The sequence below is a fragment of the Chiloscyllium punctatum genome, chromosome 38 (assembly GCF_047496795.1).
Source record: "Chiloscyllium punctatum isolate Juve2018m chromosome 38, sChiPun1.3, whole genome shotgun sequence".
Classification (NCBI taxonomy): domain Eukaryota; kingdom Metazoa; phylum Chordata; class Chondrichthyes; order Orectolobiformes; family Hemiscylliidae; genus Chiloscyllium; species Chiloscyllium punctatum.
This window is the reverse complement of record NC_092776.1, coordinates 36073350-36087822: the sequence shown is the minus strand read 5'-3', so window position 1 is coordinate 36087822 and position 14473 is coordinate 36073350. Positions and strand designations below refer to the sequence as shown.

The following is a 14473-nucleotide window of genomic DNA, read 5'->3' as shown; positions in this document are numbered from 1 at the left end:
TGCTGAAACCCACAAATATATAAATAGGGTTCACAGAAGGTACCAAATTCCTTACTTTCAAAATATGTGGGTGACACGGCGGCTCAGTGGTTTGCACTGCTGCCTCACAATACCATAGTGTCCAGGGATGTGCAGGCTGAGTGGATTAGCCTTGGGAAATGCAGGGTTACAGGGATAGGGTAGGGCATGGGTTCTGGATGGGATGCTGTTCGGAGGGTCAGTGAAGACTCAATGTGACAAACGCCCTGCCTCCACACTATAGGGATTCTATGGTTCTACATAGCCATCCTTATAAAACCCTATGTTTCAAAACGTTTCTGTCTCATTTCACTCCATAGTTTAAAAAAACATAAAAAGAAAAAGACATGGACTTTACAAGATTTCAAAATTGGCTGGTTTAAGAAGAAAGGTCCATCAGAAATCTTCAGAAAGCAACACATCAGAGCCACATCACTCCTGTAGAGTTTAATGAAAGAGGAGAATTATCATGTTAAAAGGCAGGGACAAACTTGGGCCAACAGTGAACTTGCAATACAGTTGTACATACAGAAGAACAACAGTGCTCTTACTAACTTCACAAAAGTATCATTAAGATACATTTCTGCTGTTTTTGAAACATTTATTCTCTTATTCAATGCTTGGATACTGGATGAAGTGTACCTAAATTTTAATAGGCAAGCTAACTTTATAATAATACTCCATTTTTCCCAAATGCACAGGCTGCCTGAAAAATGAAGTGCCTCAGTCGTGTAAGGAAAATTCCCATAAGAATGCAAATCATATCAAAAGAAAGCATAATCAAAGCAAATATGACAATGAGATAGTAAACGAACCAACTCTATTTGGAGAGAAGAATTTAAATCTGGCCAGTTAAAACCGCCCCAGAAATTGCACTTGATAAAACGTAAGGGCATGATATTTCAGCGCAGTAGTAGGCCCTCAAGTTTGCTTTGATAATTGATAAACGGCCTCTAACCCATCTTTTCATCTCCCCTCTATGATGGCCTATCCTTTGGCATAGTCCAAACTTACCAAACTGAAGAAGTAAAAGCAATAACTGGAACAGAAAGATTAAGAGTTCATCTATAGATTTTTTTTGTTTGAAATCGGCTTAATTTACTAATCTTGGATAATATAATTTCACAAATCAAAAATATATCAGAGTTCCTTTTTAACTGTAGAACCCTTGAATATAGATCTAACGATACAGCTTTGTGTGGCATCTTTAACAACATTAAATTTGCCTCACGTGCAGCTACTAGACAATAATACATATACCATGCCTTCTGGTAACTGTTTTCTCACTTCAGTCCAGGATTTCTGATTGCTGACATTGCAATATGACTTCACACTTACCTAATCTCCTGTACATTTTAGGGTCATCTTCACCTACTAGGACATTTTCTATTATGGAATTCATGACAACTGGCATGGCACCATTATTGAGTCACGATCTTTTCTATTGTTAATTCTCTAACATAACTGTACACTCCATTGCCGAATGAACAAATGCCACAATATTAATTCAGGATAAGTGGCTCATTGGCTTCTTAAGAAGTATTATCAGAGATAATTAACATGCTATTTGTTTAGTGCCACTAACGAGTTCATACTCCAAGTAAACATATTACAAAAGTAATACTCCCACAATTTCAATAATGACTCACATTAACAGAAAAAGAACAGGTATTACTCCTATTGTGCATAGAAATAAGAAATTTAGCTATTCGGTCTGGTTACTTTCTTCTATTGAAATTTCTTTATTCTATTGAAGACACATTCTTATAAACTTGAGCAAGATAACTTTACACACAATCACAATTTGCTGTAATATTAATTTGCGTAAGATTTGAATAAGTTATAGTACTATTTTAAAAGCATTTTGTTGAGGTTTTAGTTAAATAACACCATTGAAACCAGTTCAAGGAGAGTACAGAAATCTGGCATAATATTATTGTATTATCTAACTACAACAAAAATCAAATACTTGGACTCTATTTACTTGAGGATCTCTGCTGGGTTTATTTACAGCTAAATTAACAGGTACCCTTGAATAATCTTAAGATATAACCAGTGCCTAGAAAGCTACAGTGCAGAGAGCCTGCGATTACATGCTGTACTAACATCTAGATACTTGCCACATTTGCATGTTGAGCTCTTAAAGGGGATATCATTCCAGAGGCAATAATACACCATCTCCTTTTCTTTCAAAGGTACTTCCTTTATGCTACCTTTCAAAGGTTGTTCCATTAGGTAGAACCTGAGAAGATATAGGTGGTTTGTGCATTTTGGAAATCTCTGCAAGTAACCACGTCCTATTAAAATTCTCCTGTCATCCATAGGTTAAGTCTTTCTTAAGCAGCTCTCTCAATGATGATGCTCTTGGAAAGAAATAGATGCGTATGGTACTAAGTAGTTGAAGAACCCAAAACATCTCAGTTGGTCTTTGATTTGTAGTGTAGGTGCTTGTCTCATAGCTTCAACTTTGACAGAGCTGAGACAAATTCTGCATCCTGAATGTAGTGCCAAAACAAAATCTAAATTGATGTTGCCAGTTGTCATGAGCTCTATAATGGGAGATGTCTTAACACATAGAGATGACCCGAAAGTGTACAGGAAATCAGGTAAGTGTGAAGTTATATCACAAATGCAATGTCAGCCATCAGAAATCCTGTACTAAAGTCAGAAAACAGTTACGTGAAGGCATTGCATGTGCATTATTGTCTAATAGCTGCATATGAGACAAATTTATTGTTGTTAAAGATACCAAAGAAAGCTATATCATTAGATGTATTCATCTCGCACTTCTCGTTGTTCAAAATATGTTCTTGGTGGTGAGCTACTGCAAACAGTGAGTGAAGGGTCTGATTATGTTCTTCTTTGGTTTTGCCCATTACCATGATATTATCTGCATGTTATACCAGGCATATCTTCTGTAATTTCATTCAAATGATGCTGGAACACATCTTTACTGATAGATCAACTAAACGGTAATCTCTGAAAGCCACATCTTCCAGATACAGTTCTGAATGTAACGTCTTGTTGAGACACCCTGGCCAGTTGTACCAACCAATATTCAGGTTTAGTATCCATCGTCAAGATGATTTTAGCTCCTGTGAATTTGGGATTCAATTCCTCTCATATGGCATCAAATTAAGGAAAGTTTCAGATTTCAACATACCCAGATTCAGTATCGTTTTTGAGTAGGCACATTATTGAACTGCGCCAATCTGTGTGAAGATCCACATGACAAATGATGCCATTATAATCCCATGTCATCCAGATCCAATTTAAATTTTTTTTAAAAATATCTTAACATAGCACTTTGAGAAGGTAAACTGAAGGAACTGCACCTTTTTTACAATATGGCATCACCTTTGAATCTTCCTCTGGACCAAATCTGCCCAGGTGCAATTGTAATAAAATCCAGGACTGGCTCAATGCAAGTATTTGTGGTGTCTCCTGCTGTGCTGGATTACTTGTTAATCTCATGGATAGCTACAATTTTGAAAGCCATATTCTGGTAGCCCTAACATACAGGTCCACTTATGTCTACCAGTAAAAGTTTTGGCATTTGCATTCTGAACTGCCTTGTTAATATTCCAATGTATGAAGTGGCAACCCATTGTATGAAATTCATTTAGTAGCTTTCAATTGTTCCAATGATCTGAGTAAATGTCCTTCAGAACTCAGACTGGAAGGATATTTGCATTAGTTCCGATGTCAATCTTGGTTTCCAGTGTGTGCTTACACTGTTTGCTTTCAGCAAACATGTTGTGTGGAGCAAAAGCTTTTGGTTGATTGACTTAATCTACACAATGTGTCATATTCACACTGTAAAAAGCCTGCTTGTCCTCTAGATGAAAGCAATTCCACTGAACTTGGGCCTTTCTGTCAAATTTATGTATCAAGTAGTGCAGGTTTTTGGCATATTCCTTGCTGTAGTTGCCATATGCTGCACCTGTTGGTTGATCCTTATTGTAACCTCTGGCTTCAAATTCAGAGCTAGATTTCACTTGCATAGATGGAACTCACCATCCTTTTATTCTGTATGCTTGCAATGATTTTCAAATGCAAGGTAGCTTCATGATAGGTGCAATAGACCCCACTTGCTACACAGCTTGCTTGTTTTCTGTGCCCAGGCTGATTGGTGTATCCAGTGCTTGTGGGTGATGTTGGCTGGCTGCAATAGCTTAACATTTCCTGTTACCTGCTAGCAATGAAACCATGCCGTGCATTTGTCCTTCAACTCTGCTTGAAGCCATCAATCTCCCAATTCTGGAACATGATCTTGTACAGCAGTCCTCCAGCTGATGCATTACCACCAAACATTAACCTTATTTTCCTACATCCTTCTAAAATCTCCATCTCAATAGATAGCCGTCACACACACACCTCCACCTGTTGCTCTTCCACTCCAATTCCTCACAGTCACTCTCACTGAATGTTTACCTTCCATCCTCTGCAATTAGTTCACTCTTAACTCTGTCTTTCCCTACTGCTGTACAAACCACAAACTCTATGGATTCAGGAGAACTGAGAGATGGAGCTGAAGCCAGGACCATGCTGACCAGGATGGAGAAGGATGCTTGCAAATCAACAGCAATGAAAGCCGAACAAAGTGTCCTTACTGGAGAGATACAGTGACATATGACAGCATTAGATATCTCAGCCTCAAATGGGTTCAAAGTGACACTCATGTTGGATCAATGCAACCGATACTATGCTAACCCATTTCACCAGGTTCAGCACTATCTCTTGCTTTTTATCCTCTACAACAGCATCGGGAGTGTGGGCAGAGGAGATAATGGAGCAGCCCAAGAAATTCTCAGAGGAGGCCAAGCAGGCTGAGAATGCACTGCCACATGACTCCTTGTGCACCTTCCATCAGTGCAGATATAAACAATTCAGTACACCCTCCTTCATAGAGAAGGTAGAACAGCACCTGGTGAGAAGCATATTGCATCTGAGCTGAAGTAGGTTCTGGAGAAGGGGGCCATGGTGGAGAAATTCCACCTTCCTTCGAAGTTGTCAGACATTTAAACTCTCCTCAGAGGCTGAAGCTCAAAGGTCATCCACCAAAATGAGAACACCGTGGAGAAGAAGTGGGAAAAGGATAAGCTTTTGTCAGAATTTCCACAATGCACATCCTTGGACAGAAAATGGATGAGTTTGTCCTTAACAAAGATGTCGTAGGCATTTGTGTCAACACAACAAGTAATTAATGTTAGAAAAGAAATGGGTAATTGCTGTTAATTGATGTTTAGATATCTAAAGAGGGAGGAGCAGAGACTGGGGTAGAGAACTGTGGGACTGATATGGTCAAGAATGTCTAAACCAAATAAGTCTATGTCTTTTAATTTGTTTTTGTGAGAGTCTGTGAATATTGCATTAATGGTCTCCATTGAAAGAGTGACAAGCTCAGAAAAGTCAGATGTGCAGGGCCCTGGCTGCATATTAACCCACAGCTGCATATTCTTCTTTCAAGTTATATAATATTGATCAAGACATCAGCTTAGTGCCTGACTGCCACTTTCATTTGCGACCATGTGCCTACCTGCTCTTGGTTAAGACAACTGCAAGTAGACACTAAGAGGGAACATGAAGAGAGGGTTCATGAAGTTCATTGCTGAGTCACACTGAACGTACCCTTGGAGCTGTCAGACCAGTGAAAATGTAAGTCAAAATGGTGACATGGCTCCTGTCATATCTCTTGTGTACCTCTGATGGGGTTTCTCACTGAAATTAGTTACGAAGGTTTTGAGATGGCATCCCTTGTCCCCAGAGGAACCAGCCACTGAGGCTGTCTGTTGGAGAGATTGCCTGTGGTTTTTTACAACACTGAAGGAAGGAAGAGTCATGGTAGCTCCCTGGATCATCATTTTATGCTGATTGCACAACAATTGCACATGAAAAAATTGGAATCCTTTTCAATGAGCAAATATGTTGGTCAAATAACACAGTTTACTGCCGATGAGCCTGTGTGCGTGAAGATCCTGCAAGGGGTGGCAAAACCCTCAGTATCTGTACTTGACTGATCTTATGGATCTCAAAGTTAATATAATTGGAAGCCTCCACAAAGAAGACACAGGCAACCTGGCTGATGCAGATGATGGCAGCAGATTACAAGAGCCTAGAGAAGACACTAACAGATCTCAAGAAACTCCAGGACACAGAGAAATTCAGGACTATGGTCACTTTAACAATCACAGGCAATGGATGGCCACCAGCTACCTGCCACCTAAACCTTTTGAGACATTGCTCGAGAGGTCAAGGAAACAGACCTGTGGCCAACAGATCATGCACTGAGAATATCACCATCTTTGAGGTACAACCCTGTGTTCATCCCCTCTGTTCCAAACAGCTGGATGGGTCTATGGAGAAGGTAGCTGCTCCTGGATGTATTGTCCATCACTGGAGCTGCTAGTCTAGAGCAAAAAAAAAGATCTCCTCCTGAGAAACTCTCACAACTGCAGAATGTCTGGTATCCATGTTGAAGTGAAGTACCACAGGCAGTAATGTTAGATAACCCTCAGTGGAATACAACTGAACAAAGTATCCAACTGAAATACCACCTCTAGCAGTGAATTTAGGATTATAGAACAGCTTCTGCTAATGTAAGCCTTTCAACTGTGGCTCATCACAGGCTAGTTCTGAAGAAGGGTCACAGGATTTGAAACATTGCTGGTACAGCTGCTGAGTTTCTCCAACAATTTCTGTTTTAGTTTAATCACAGTCTCGGTTTCACCCTTTATCCTTGCGATATCAGGTCAGTTTTGCTGCACAGTCAAGATCCTGCTCTGCACTGACCTTTTCTAACCTGGGGGAGTGCAGACACAATGTGGAACCTGCGCTCTGGTGGAAAACACTTAATCCTGAACTCAGAACAGATCCCAGAGAAAGCTGGGAGAGAGAGAAATTCGGTTGGGATCTCAATCCAATGTCAATTTAAGAGGATTAAATTCTCCTACCAACTGAACCCCATGCAATGTGGCTTGGGAAACATTCTCTTGTCCATCCTTCCAAAGGGTTTTTATATCAGATGACAATGAAGAGGTAAAGGGGTGCCAGAATGATGGTAGGAGAATCTCCACAATAGTGATGGCACTGTCAATGGCATTGAGTCATGACACTTTTCTGAAGTTGCTCACTTTTAGCTTCTTCCATGCTATGACTGCGGAAATCTGCCAGAATAGCCAAATGTACAGAAATGTGTCAAATAGAAGATGTCACACACAGCAGGGCCAGCACTCTCATTTCCTTTCACTTTCAGCAGCAGCAGCAGCAGAGCATAGCTACCCAATTTTGGCACACTGCTGCATTTTATAAACCTCAAAGGGGATAATGAAGGCACCCAAAGGTCATCCAGGCCCTAGGCATAATGTCACAGCTATATGAGTAGAAAGAAGTTCCACTCCATCAAAATATAGTGGTATAGTTACAAAATAAACATACACCATTCATCATATTTATATTGTGGGATAATCATAAGTGCCAGGTTTATTTGAAAGTGACTGTAGTTTATGAGGATGGGTCCTTAAAGACTAAGTTCAGCCACTTCTGCCATGGTTAATGATGCCCTCACAGGTAAAAATAGGGCACAGGTAAAGCAAAAACTATGCAGATATTCTCATTTGGCATTCCACTGTGTACCTTGAAGCAGTATTGGAAGAGGTCAATGCTATATGATGGCAGATCCGTTGCTTTCTTCTTTGTTTTTAACAACACTACTGTTAACCTCCAACACTGCTTTTTGTATGGCTACTGCAGTATTTCTAATTCTTACAGTTGGCCAACTATATTCCTCTCACAATATCCCAATCTCCCATAGGCAGCGTGCTATGGGATGAATAGAAAATATATTCACATCAGGATCAGCTAGGAGAACTTACTGCACATTAAAAGTCTATGGGATCTCCTTCAGCATACTGTTTTTAACCACAAAATAGCAGATAACCAGAAATGCTGCTAGAAAGCATTATACGAACAAGAGGTGTTAACTGTAGAGAAAAAAATTATTAAATTGCTACTACATTACAGTATCATGTTACGCAATGTACAACGTAATAAAAGATCCCACTGTAAAATTGAAAAGTATGGTAAGGCTGCTCTCTCACTTGAGAGACACAACTAATGGTGAGTTGAACCAGACAGTCACCATGCCTCAGGTGAGGGGAGGAGAGTCCTTCATGGTAACCTCAGCCAGTGCAGGAATTGAACTCACACTCTTAGCATTTCTGTACATCACAAACCAGTTGACCAGCCAACTGAGTGAACTGACCCCCAATAAGGATAGTGTAATAACAGTCACGCAAACATTATGCACAGTTTTTCATTTTTGTCAGTGGTGATAATACTTTGGTCATTCCTTCAGACCATAATCACTAACCTGCACAGGGTAAAATAATAAACCTGGATCCTTTAGGAGTTGAATGATAGTGGGGGCTACGGGAGAGAAATCTGGGCAAACCACAGAAGAAGTTAGGTGAGGTCTTTCTTCGCAGCATCAGGAGCATTTTCACACAGAGATCCAGGGGTCGAGCTGAGATTCTTACTGGGCACCAATGAGATGCCTTTTGGGGGGATTCTCATGTTGTCAGTCTCACCTCATTAATATGCAGCTTCCTATCCTACCCAAACACCGAAAAATCTAGATGTCAACAACGCCCGACGTGAAGTTGACTGCAGGCACCTGGCGATGTCAGCGCACCACTCATTCCTCAGCAACAAAGTCTTGAGGGTATGTTCCTCAGGCAGCACCCACAAGCATGCCTACCTACACATTTTGACATGTACCATCCTCCCCTTATTATCATGACATGTCTCCGGTCCACTTGCACTATGCTTCCGTGCTGCCTCAGGATACAGTGGCAGCCATCATTGCAATGTACCCAAAAGATTGGGCCAGGCTTCATGTCCAGGCTGCTGGCTTGCTCCCTTAGCACCCCTCACTGTGAGCTTACCTAGATGTTCACAGCATCCTTGCCTTGTCTCACCCAGCCTTTTTTGCAGTATGCCCCCCCTCAGCTAGAGCTGTCAGGCTCACAGTACCACTGCAGTGCTGTGTCATTTAGCAGTCTAGAAGAGCTGGCACAACAAGTCAACAGGTTTAGATACAATCAGTGGCTCAGCATAGTCAGGATCTACTGCTCAAAGGCCTTAAAGAGCTGAATGTTGGGCAGCTCACCACCTGTTTTGGCTCTTTCTGCCTTATTATGAGTTTTTTTCTCTGTAATAAGAGGAAGGGAGGTACTAAAGGAGATGAAAGTAGCTGGCACAGCTGCTACTTTTGGTGCATGTAGGGAAAAGGTGTTCCAAAGGAATGACTAAGTAGAGCAGGGTACACAGGGTCATTAGTGTGGGGCAAGTGGGTGGATGAGAGCAAGTGAAGGAAGAAAAGGGCAGAGCACGAGCCTTGGTGGGAGATGGGTGCAATAGCAGAGATAGAGAGACTGCAAGGTAGCAGAGAGAAGATGACATTTACATTGACAGAGCAGAGAAAGTCATTGACTTTCTTCCTATATTACTGGATGCTCCTCTAAATCATTGCGTTTATACCTGGGTGACAACCCTTGACAAGGCTTTTATGAAGTTGTGGAATCATTTGCCAAGCTGATGTGTTTTCTGCAAACTTTTCATCGCCTCACTAGGTGATATCATCAGTGCATCTTTAATAAGGTGTTGGTGGTCTGTCCTGCCTGGTGTTTTTATGTCTCTGTTTGTTGGTACTTACAGTTCTGTATCGGAGTGGTTTCTATAAGGGGTCCAGTTCAATGTCTCTATTGATTGAGTACCGGTTGGAGGGCCTGGCTTCAAAGAATTCTCTGCCATATCTCTGTTTTGCCTGTGTTAGGATGGTTAGATCGTCCCAGTTGAATTTGTATCTTTCATTGTTTGTGTGGGTGGAAATGAGGGAGTACTGGTCATGTCAGCAGGGGTGGGGGGAGCGAATGTTCATGCACTTGTATGGCCAGTTTTCTTCCTGGGAGAAAATATCAGGATCTGCGCAGGGCTGCTCTAGACTGTCACTCTTCCCCAGGTGACCAATAAGCATTACACGTGATGTGGCACCAGTGATGCTAATATATTCCGGGATATCCCAGCAGTGGTGATTAAGTGAGTGGTCGAAACAGGCTTGCATCAGACATGATGCATTCCATATAGGGGTGCTAAGTAGTTAATGGGGCAATTTTGGCGAGATAACATGAGAAAATTCACTTGGTGTAATGGAGAGAAATCCTTCCTGAAACTTAATGTAACTGACGCTTAGCCAAAATATGACAAGAGTCAGTTCCATATTTTTTGAAGTGATTGTGCAATTCAGGAAACCTGTTACAAATTAAGAATTAATTCTTCAATTTTTGCAAATTTCCACAACAGAATTTTAGGCAGAAATCCTCACAGGACCACTAAACAAAGAGGAACCACTCTTGGCCATTCTACTTATTTTCCATCTTGATTACCTCAGAAGGAACACACACCTAATCTGCCTTAATTCCATTCCAAGTTGAAAATAACAATTTGTCGTGTACCACTTTGAAAGCAAGAAAATTTCAATGAGTTTCACAGGCAAAAATAAGCCCTAAACAAAACAATGATGTATCAGAAGGGGTGACTAAAATTTCAGTCAAAAGGTTTATTTTGAGCAGAATCACAGACTTTTATTTAATGGCGCAGAAGGCCACTAAATTGGAAACTCTGGAGACAATGAGGGATTCATTTTAAAAAATTTTCACAAAATCTCTGGTCAGTCAAATGAAAGAAAAAAAGCGTTTAGTTTATTTTTAATTCATGTGAGGTAAACAAATCCATCATTTATCCTGCCCATCAAAGTAACCTTTCACTGCAACTTAACCATCTATTCTACCATGAATGGTTTAAATACATTGGTCATTCATTTTCACATACAGTAAGAATGATCTTAAGTCTTACAAGGACATACTTGCTAACTGCATTGGACAGACAATTAATAATCATTAATATAGTTTAACCCTCTTACAATTATTACATAATCCACAACTCAGCGGCAGCATGTTACATTCTATTAGTTATTTTGTGCAGCTGAAGGATCATGCACCAAGCACACTTTGGTTTAAATCAAAGAAAAGAAACAATTCATCAAATGCAGAAATGATGTGACAGGTTTATCGTGATTCAAACAGTAAAAGTTAAAACATTTTAGAAAGAAAAACATGTAAAACGGCAGTGAGGGCTCATTATATTAGTAATATTGAGTAATTGACTACTCTTACTTCCTATCCTTCTTGCACTAATAGAAAAGACAGTGTCCTTTAGGACAGTGACCTGATTCTGTTTAAATGATTTTGATACATGAGGGCGTCAAGATATCTCTGCTCTGCTGCTACATAAGCAGAAAAGTAGCAATTCTCTCTTCCTCATCAGTATCCTTGTACAGCTTAGGTTAGCTAATATCTAAGAAGTACAGGGCCTGAGTGAGTACAGGGCCTGGGTGAATTGATTTCTGCTTGACCATAGAAGAAGGTGGTAGTCTACTGTGAACTCTAATTATTTTTGTTTGTCTTTTTTTTGCAGGGGGTGGGGGGTGGGGGTAGGCGAGAAGCAGTAAAACTCAACATATGGAAGAATAGTGCTTCATCTTATTAATCTCTATTCAACAGAAGATAGATTTGTGATGGGGAAAGGTCCACTGATGCCTGTTACCAGCCATGACAGCGCTACAGAGATTTACACTGCAGCATCAATCTTGTCAACTAGATACCAAACAGTGACTGCTGGACACTGGGGAAAAGCACAATACTGCTATATATGTGAACTCATTTGTAATGTTGTTGCTTTTTTGATTCATACTTGTATGTCAGGATATTTTCATTGGAACTCACTTTTTGATGAAGTCTCGCTGCCATGTTAGCCATGTGAAGCAGTTTCTGCTGTAAAAGTAGAAAGAAACAGCCTGTTAGTAACAGATAAGAGATGCAGCATGCACTTTTATAAGTAGTTGAGAACTAGCCTGTCAGCTGCACTATTTATTTCACATATGATAGTGATTTAGTTTGTGATTACATAAACTGGCCAATATGACGCTTAATGTTCAAGTATGAAATGCCTGAACAGAAAAGGGAACTTGTTACCAGCAAACAGGAATCTATGGGCTCCACAGGTCAACTATCATCTGTAATAGGTCACATGCAACAGATGAGAAGAGAAGAATCACTGTTATCGCACAGTCTCAACTACTTTGATTCTCAGGAAAAGCATATTAGTCACAGAAAAACTGCAGATTAATGACAAACATCTGAGATGAGACTATCCCTACTGCAATGAACCATGTTAAACCACAATGAATATTCTTTCTCATTTCAATCTTCAGTTTAAATAGCCTTTTTACAGCCCTTGGAGAAAACAAAACTAATAAGGTGACTGACTCATATCATTTTAAAGAAAACCACTTGAAACCAATCAATGTTAATAACTCCACAAGTTAACCTGTAATTAAGATTTTAAAAATGTTAGCAAACTTTGCATCATACATGCAACAAAAACAGAAGCAGTAACGCCAGGATTTGTAATGGTTTTATCAAGACTCAGGTAGAGAAAGGAGGTAATCCTGAAATGATTCAATGATGAGTTGGCCAACTATTTTATCGAAATATCACAATAAATAGAAGAAGCAGACCATTCAACTCATTGAGCTGATCTGTCATTTAATAAGACCAAGACTGATTTTATTGTGGCCTTAACTCCACTTTCCTACCGGTTCCCCATAACCCTTGGCTCCTTAGTCATTCCAAAATCTGTCCAACTCAGCTTTGAATATAATCAATGACCCCAGCCTCCATTGTTGTCTGGGATAACAATTCCAAAGCCAAACACTGAAAGCAAACAAATTCCTCCTCATCTTCATCTTAAACGGAGAGGAGAACACATATCTTATTTTGAAAAGAATAAAGGCTAATACTGGATTCTTGAGAAAAAGGGAACATTCCCACAGCATCCTGTCAAGTTCTCTCAGAAACTGATTATGTTTCCTGTGAATCTTCTCACATTCTTCTGAACTCCAACGAGTATAGGCTCAGCCCTGCTGCACCTTTCTTAGTAAGGTAATCACTTTGTCCCAATTATCAGTCTAGTGAACCTTCATTGATTTATTCCAATGCAAGTATTGGAACATAAAAGCAAGAATAGAACATTCAGCTCCTCGTGCTCTACCATTTTGCATCATGACTGGTCATCTACCTAATGCTAAATTCCCAAGTGTTTTGCGTATCCCTTGATGTCATTAGTAACCAGAAATTTAGTAACCTCTGTATGAAACTTAATTAATGACTCAGCTTTGACAGCCCTCTGGGGTGGAGGATTCCAGAGATTCACTACCCTCTTCACCTCACTCCTTTTATTTCAAGACCATCACCTTTAGTTCTGACCTCACTGCCAGAGGTATATCTTTCCCACAACTGTTCTAAGCTTTAAGAATTTTCTATCAGATTGTATCTTAGTTTTCTGAACTCTAGAGAATATGGACCTTGTCTCCACAATCTCTCCTCACAGGACAATACAACCAGGAATGAGTCTGATGAACCCCTTCTGCACTTCCTCAATGCTAATTACATTGTTTCTTAGACAAGCTTATCAGAACTGCACACAATACACCAGCTACTGTCTCAACTGTGCTCTATAAAGTGAGGCAAGAATTGTTTACTTCTGTACTTAAGGCCTCTCGTGTCAAGGACTAGTGTGCCAAATTACTCGGTGCACTGACAAGCTAGCTCTCAGTGATTTAAAACAAGAACACTAGTGTTCCTTTGTTAATTAAGTCATGCCAGTATATTACAGAATCCCTACAGTGTGGAAACAGGCTATTTGGCCCAAAAGGTCCACATCGACCCTCCGAAGAGCATCCCATGCACAGCTATTTCCGGACCCTTTCACTGTAACCCTACATTTTCCATGGCTAATGCACCTAACTTATACATCCCTGGACACTATGGGCAATTTAGCATGGACACTCCAGTTAACCTGCATACCTTTGGACTGCGGGAGGAAACCAGAACATCTGTTGGAAACCCACCCAGACACAGGGAGAACGTGCAAACCTCATACAGACAGTTGCCCAAGGGTGAAACTGAACTTGGGTCCCTGCGCTGTGGGGCAGCAGTACAAACCACTGAGCCACCATGCCACTCACCAGAAAATATTTGCACTTTAATTCAATTTACTAACCTTCTGTGGGGGGGCTTTATCAAAAGCCTTACTTCTGAAAATACAAATACATCACGTCCATTTGTTCCCCATTATTGACTCTGCTAATTGGAACGTCTTAAAACTCTCAACTTTGTTGAACATAATTTCCCTTTCATAAACTCATTCTAACCTTAGCCAGTAAAACAATTAATTTCAAAATATCCAATAATCATATCCTATTTAACAGTTTCTCGTATTTCCATATTATTCTAAAGGCTAGCACGTCTGTAGCTTTCACTCCCTCTATTTTTAA

At 40.2% G+C, this 14473-nt stretch overlaps 1 protein-coding gene across 5 annotated transcripts in view; it reads right to left on the bottom strand.

Annotated features, from left to right (window-relative positions):
• mgmt (O-6-methylguanine-DNA methyltransferase) overlaps positions 1 to 14473 on the bottom strand; it is a 412755-nt gene that overhangs the window by 360466 nt on the left and 37816 nt on the right. For 3 of the 5 annotated variants that reach the window (XM_072557616.1, XM_072557615.1, XM_072557617.1), the window contains one exon: positions 11862 to 11909. In XM_072557616.1, coding sequence (XP_072413717.1) covers positions 11862 to 11894 — 33 coding nt within the window. In that variant the 5' untranslated portion in view covers positions 11895 to 11909. The remainder of the gene's footprint in view (positions 1 to 11861; positions 11910 to 14473) is intronic. The other 2 variants (XM_072557619.1, XM_072557618.1) reach the window with 1 other exon arrangement.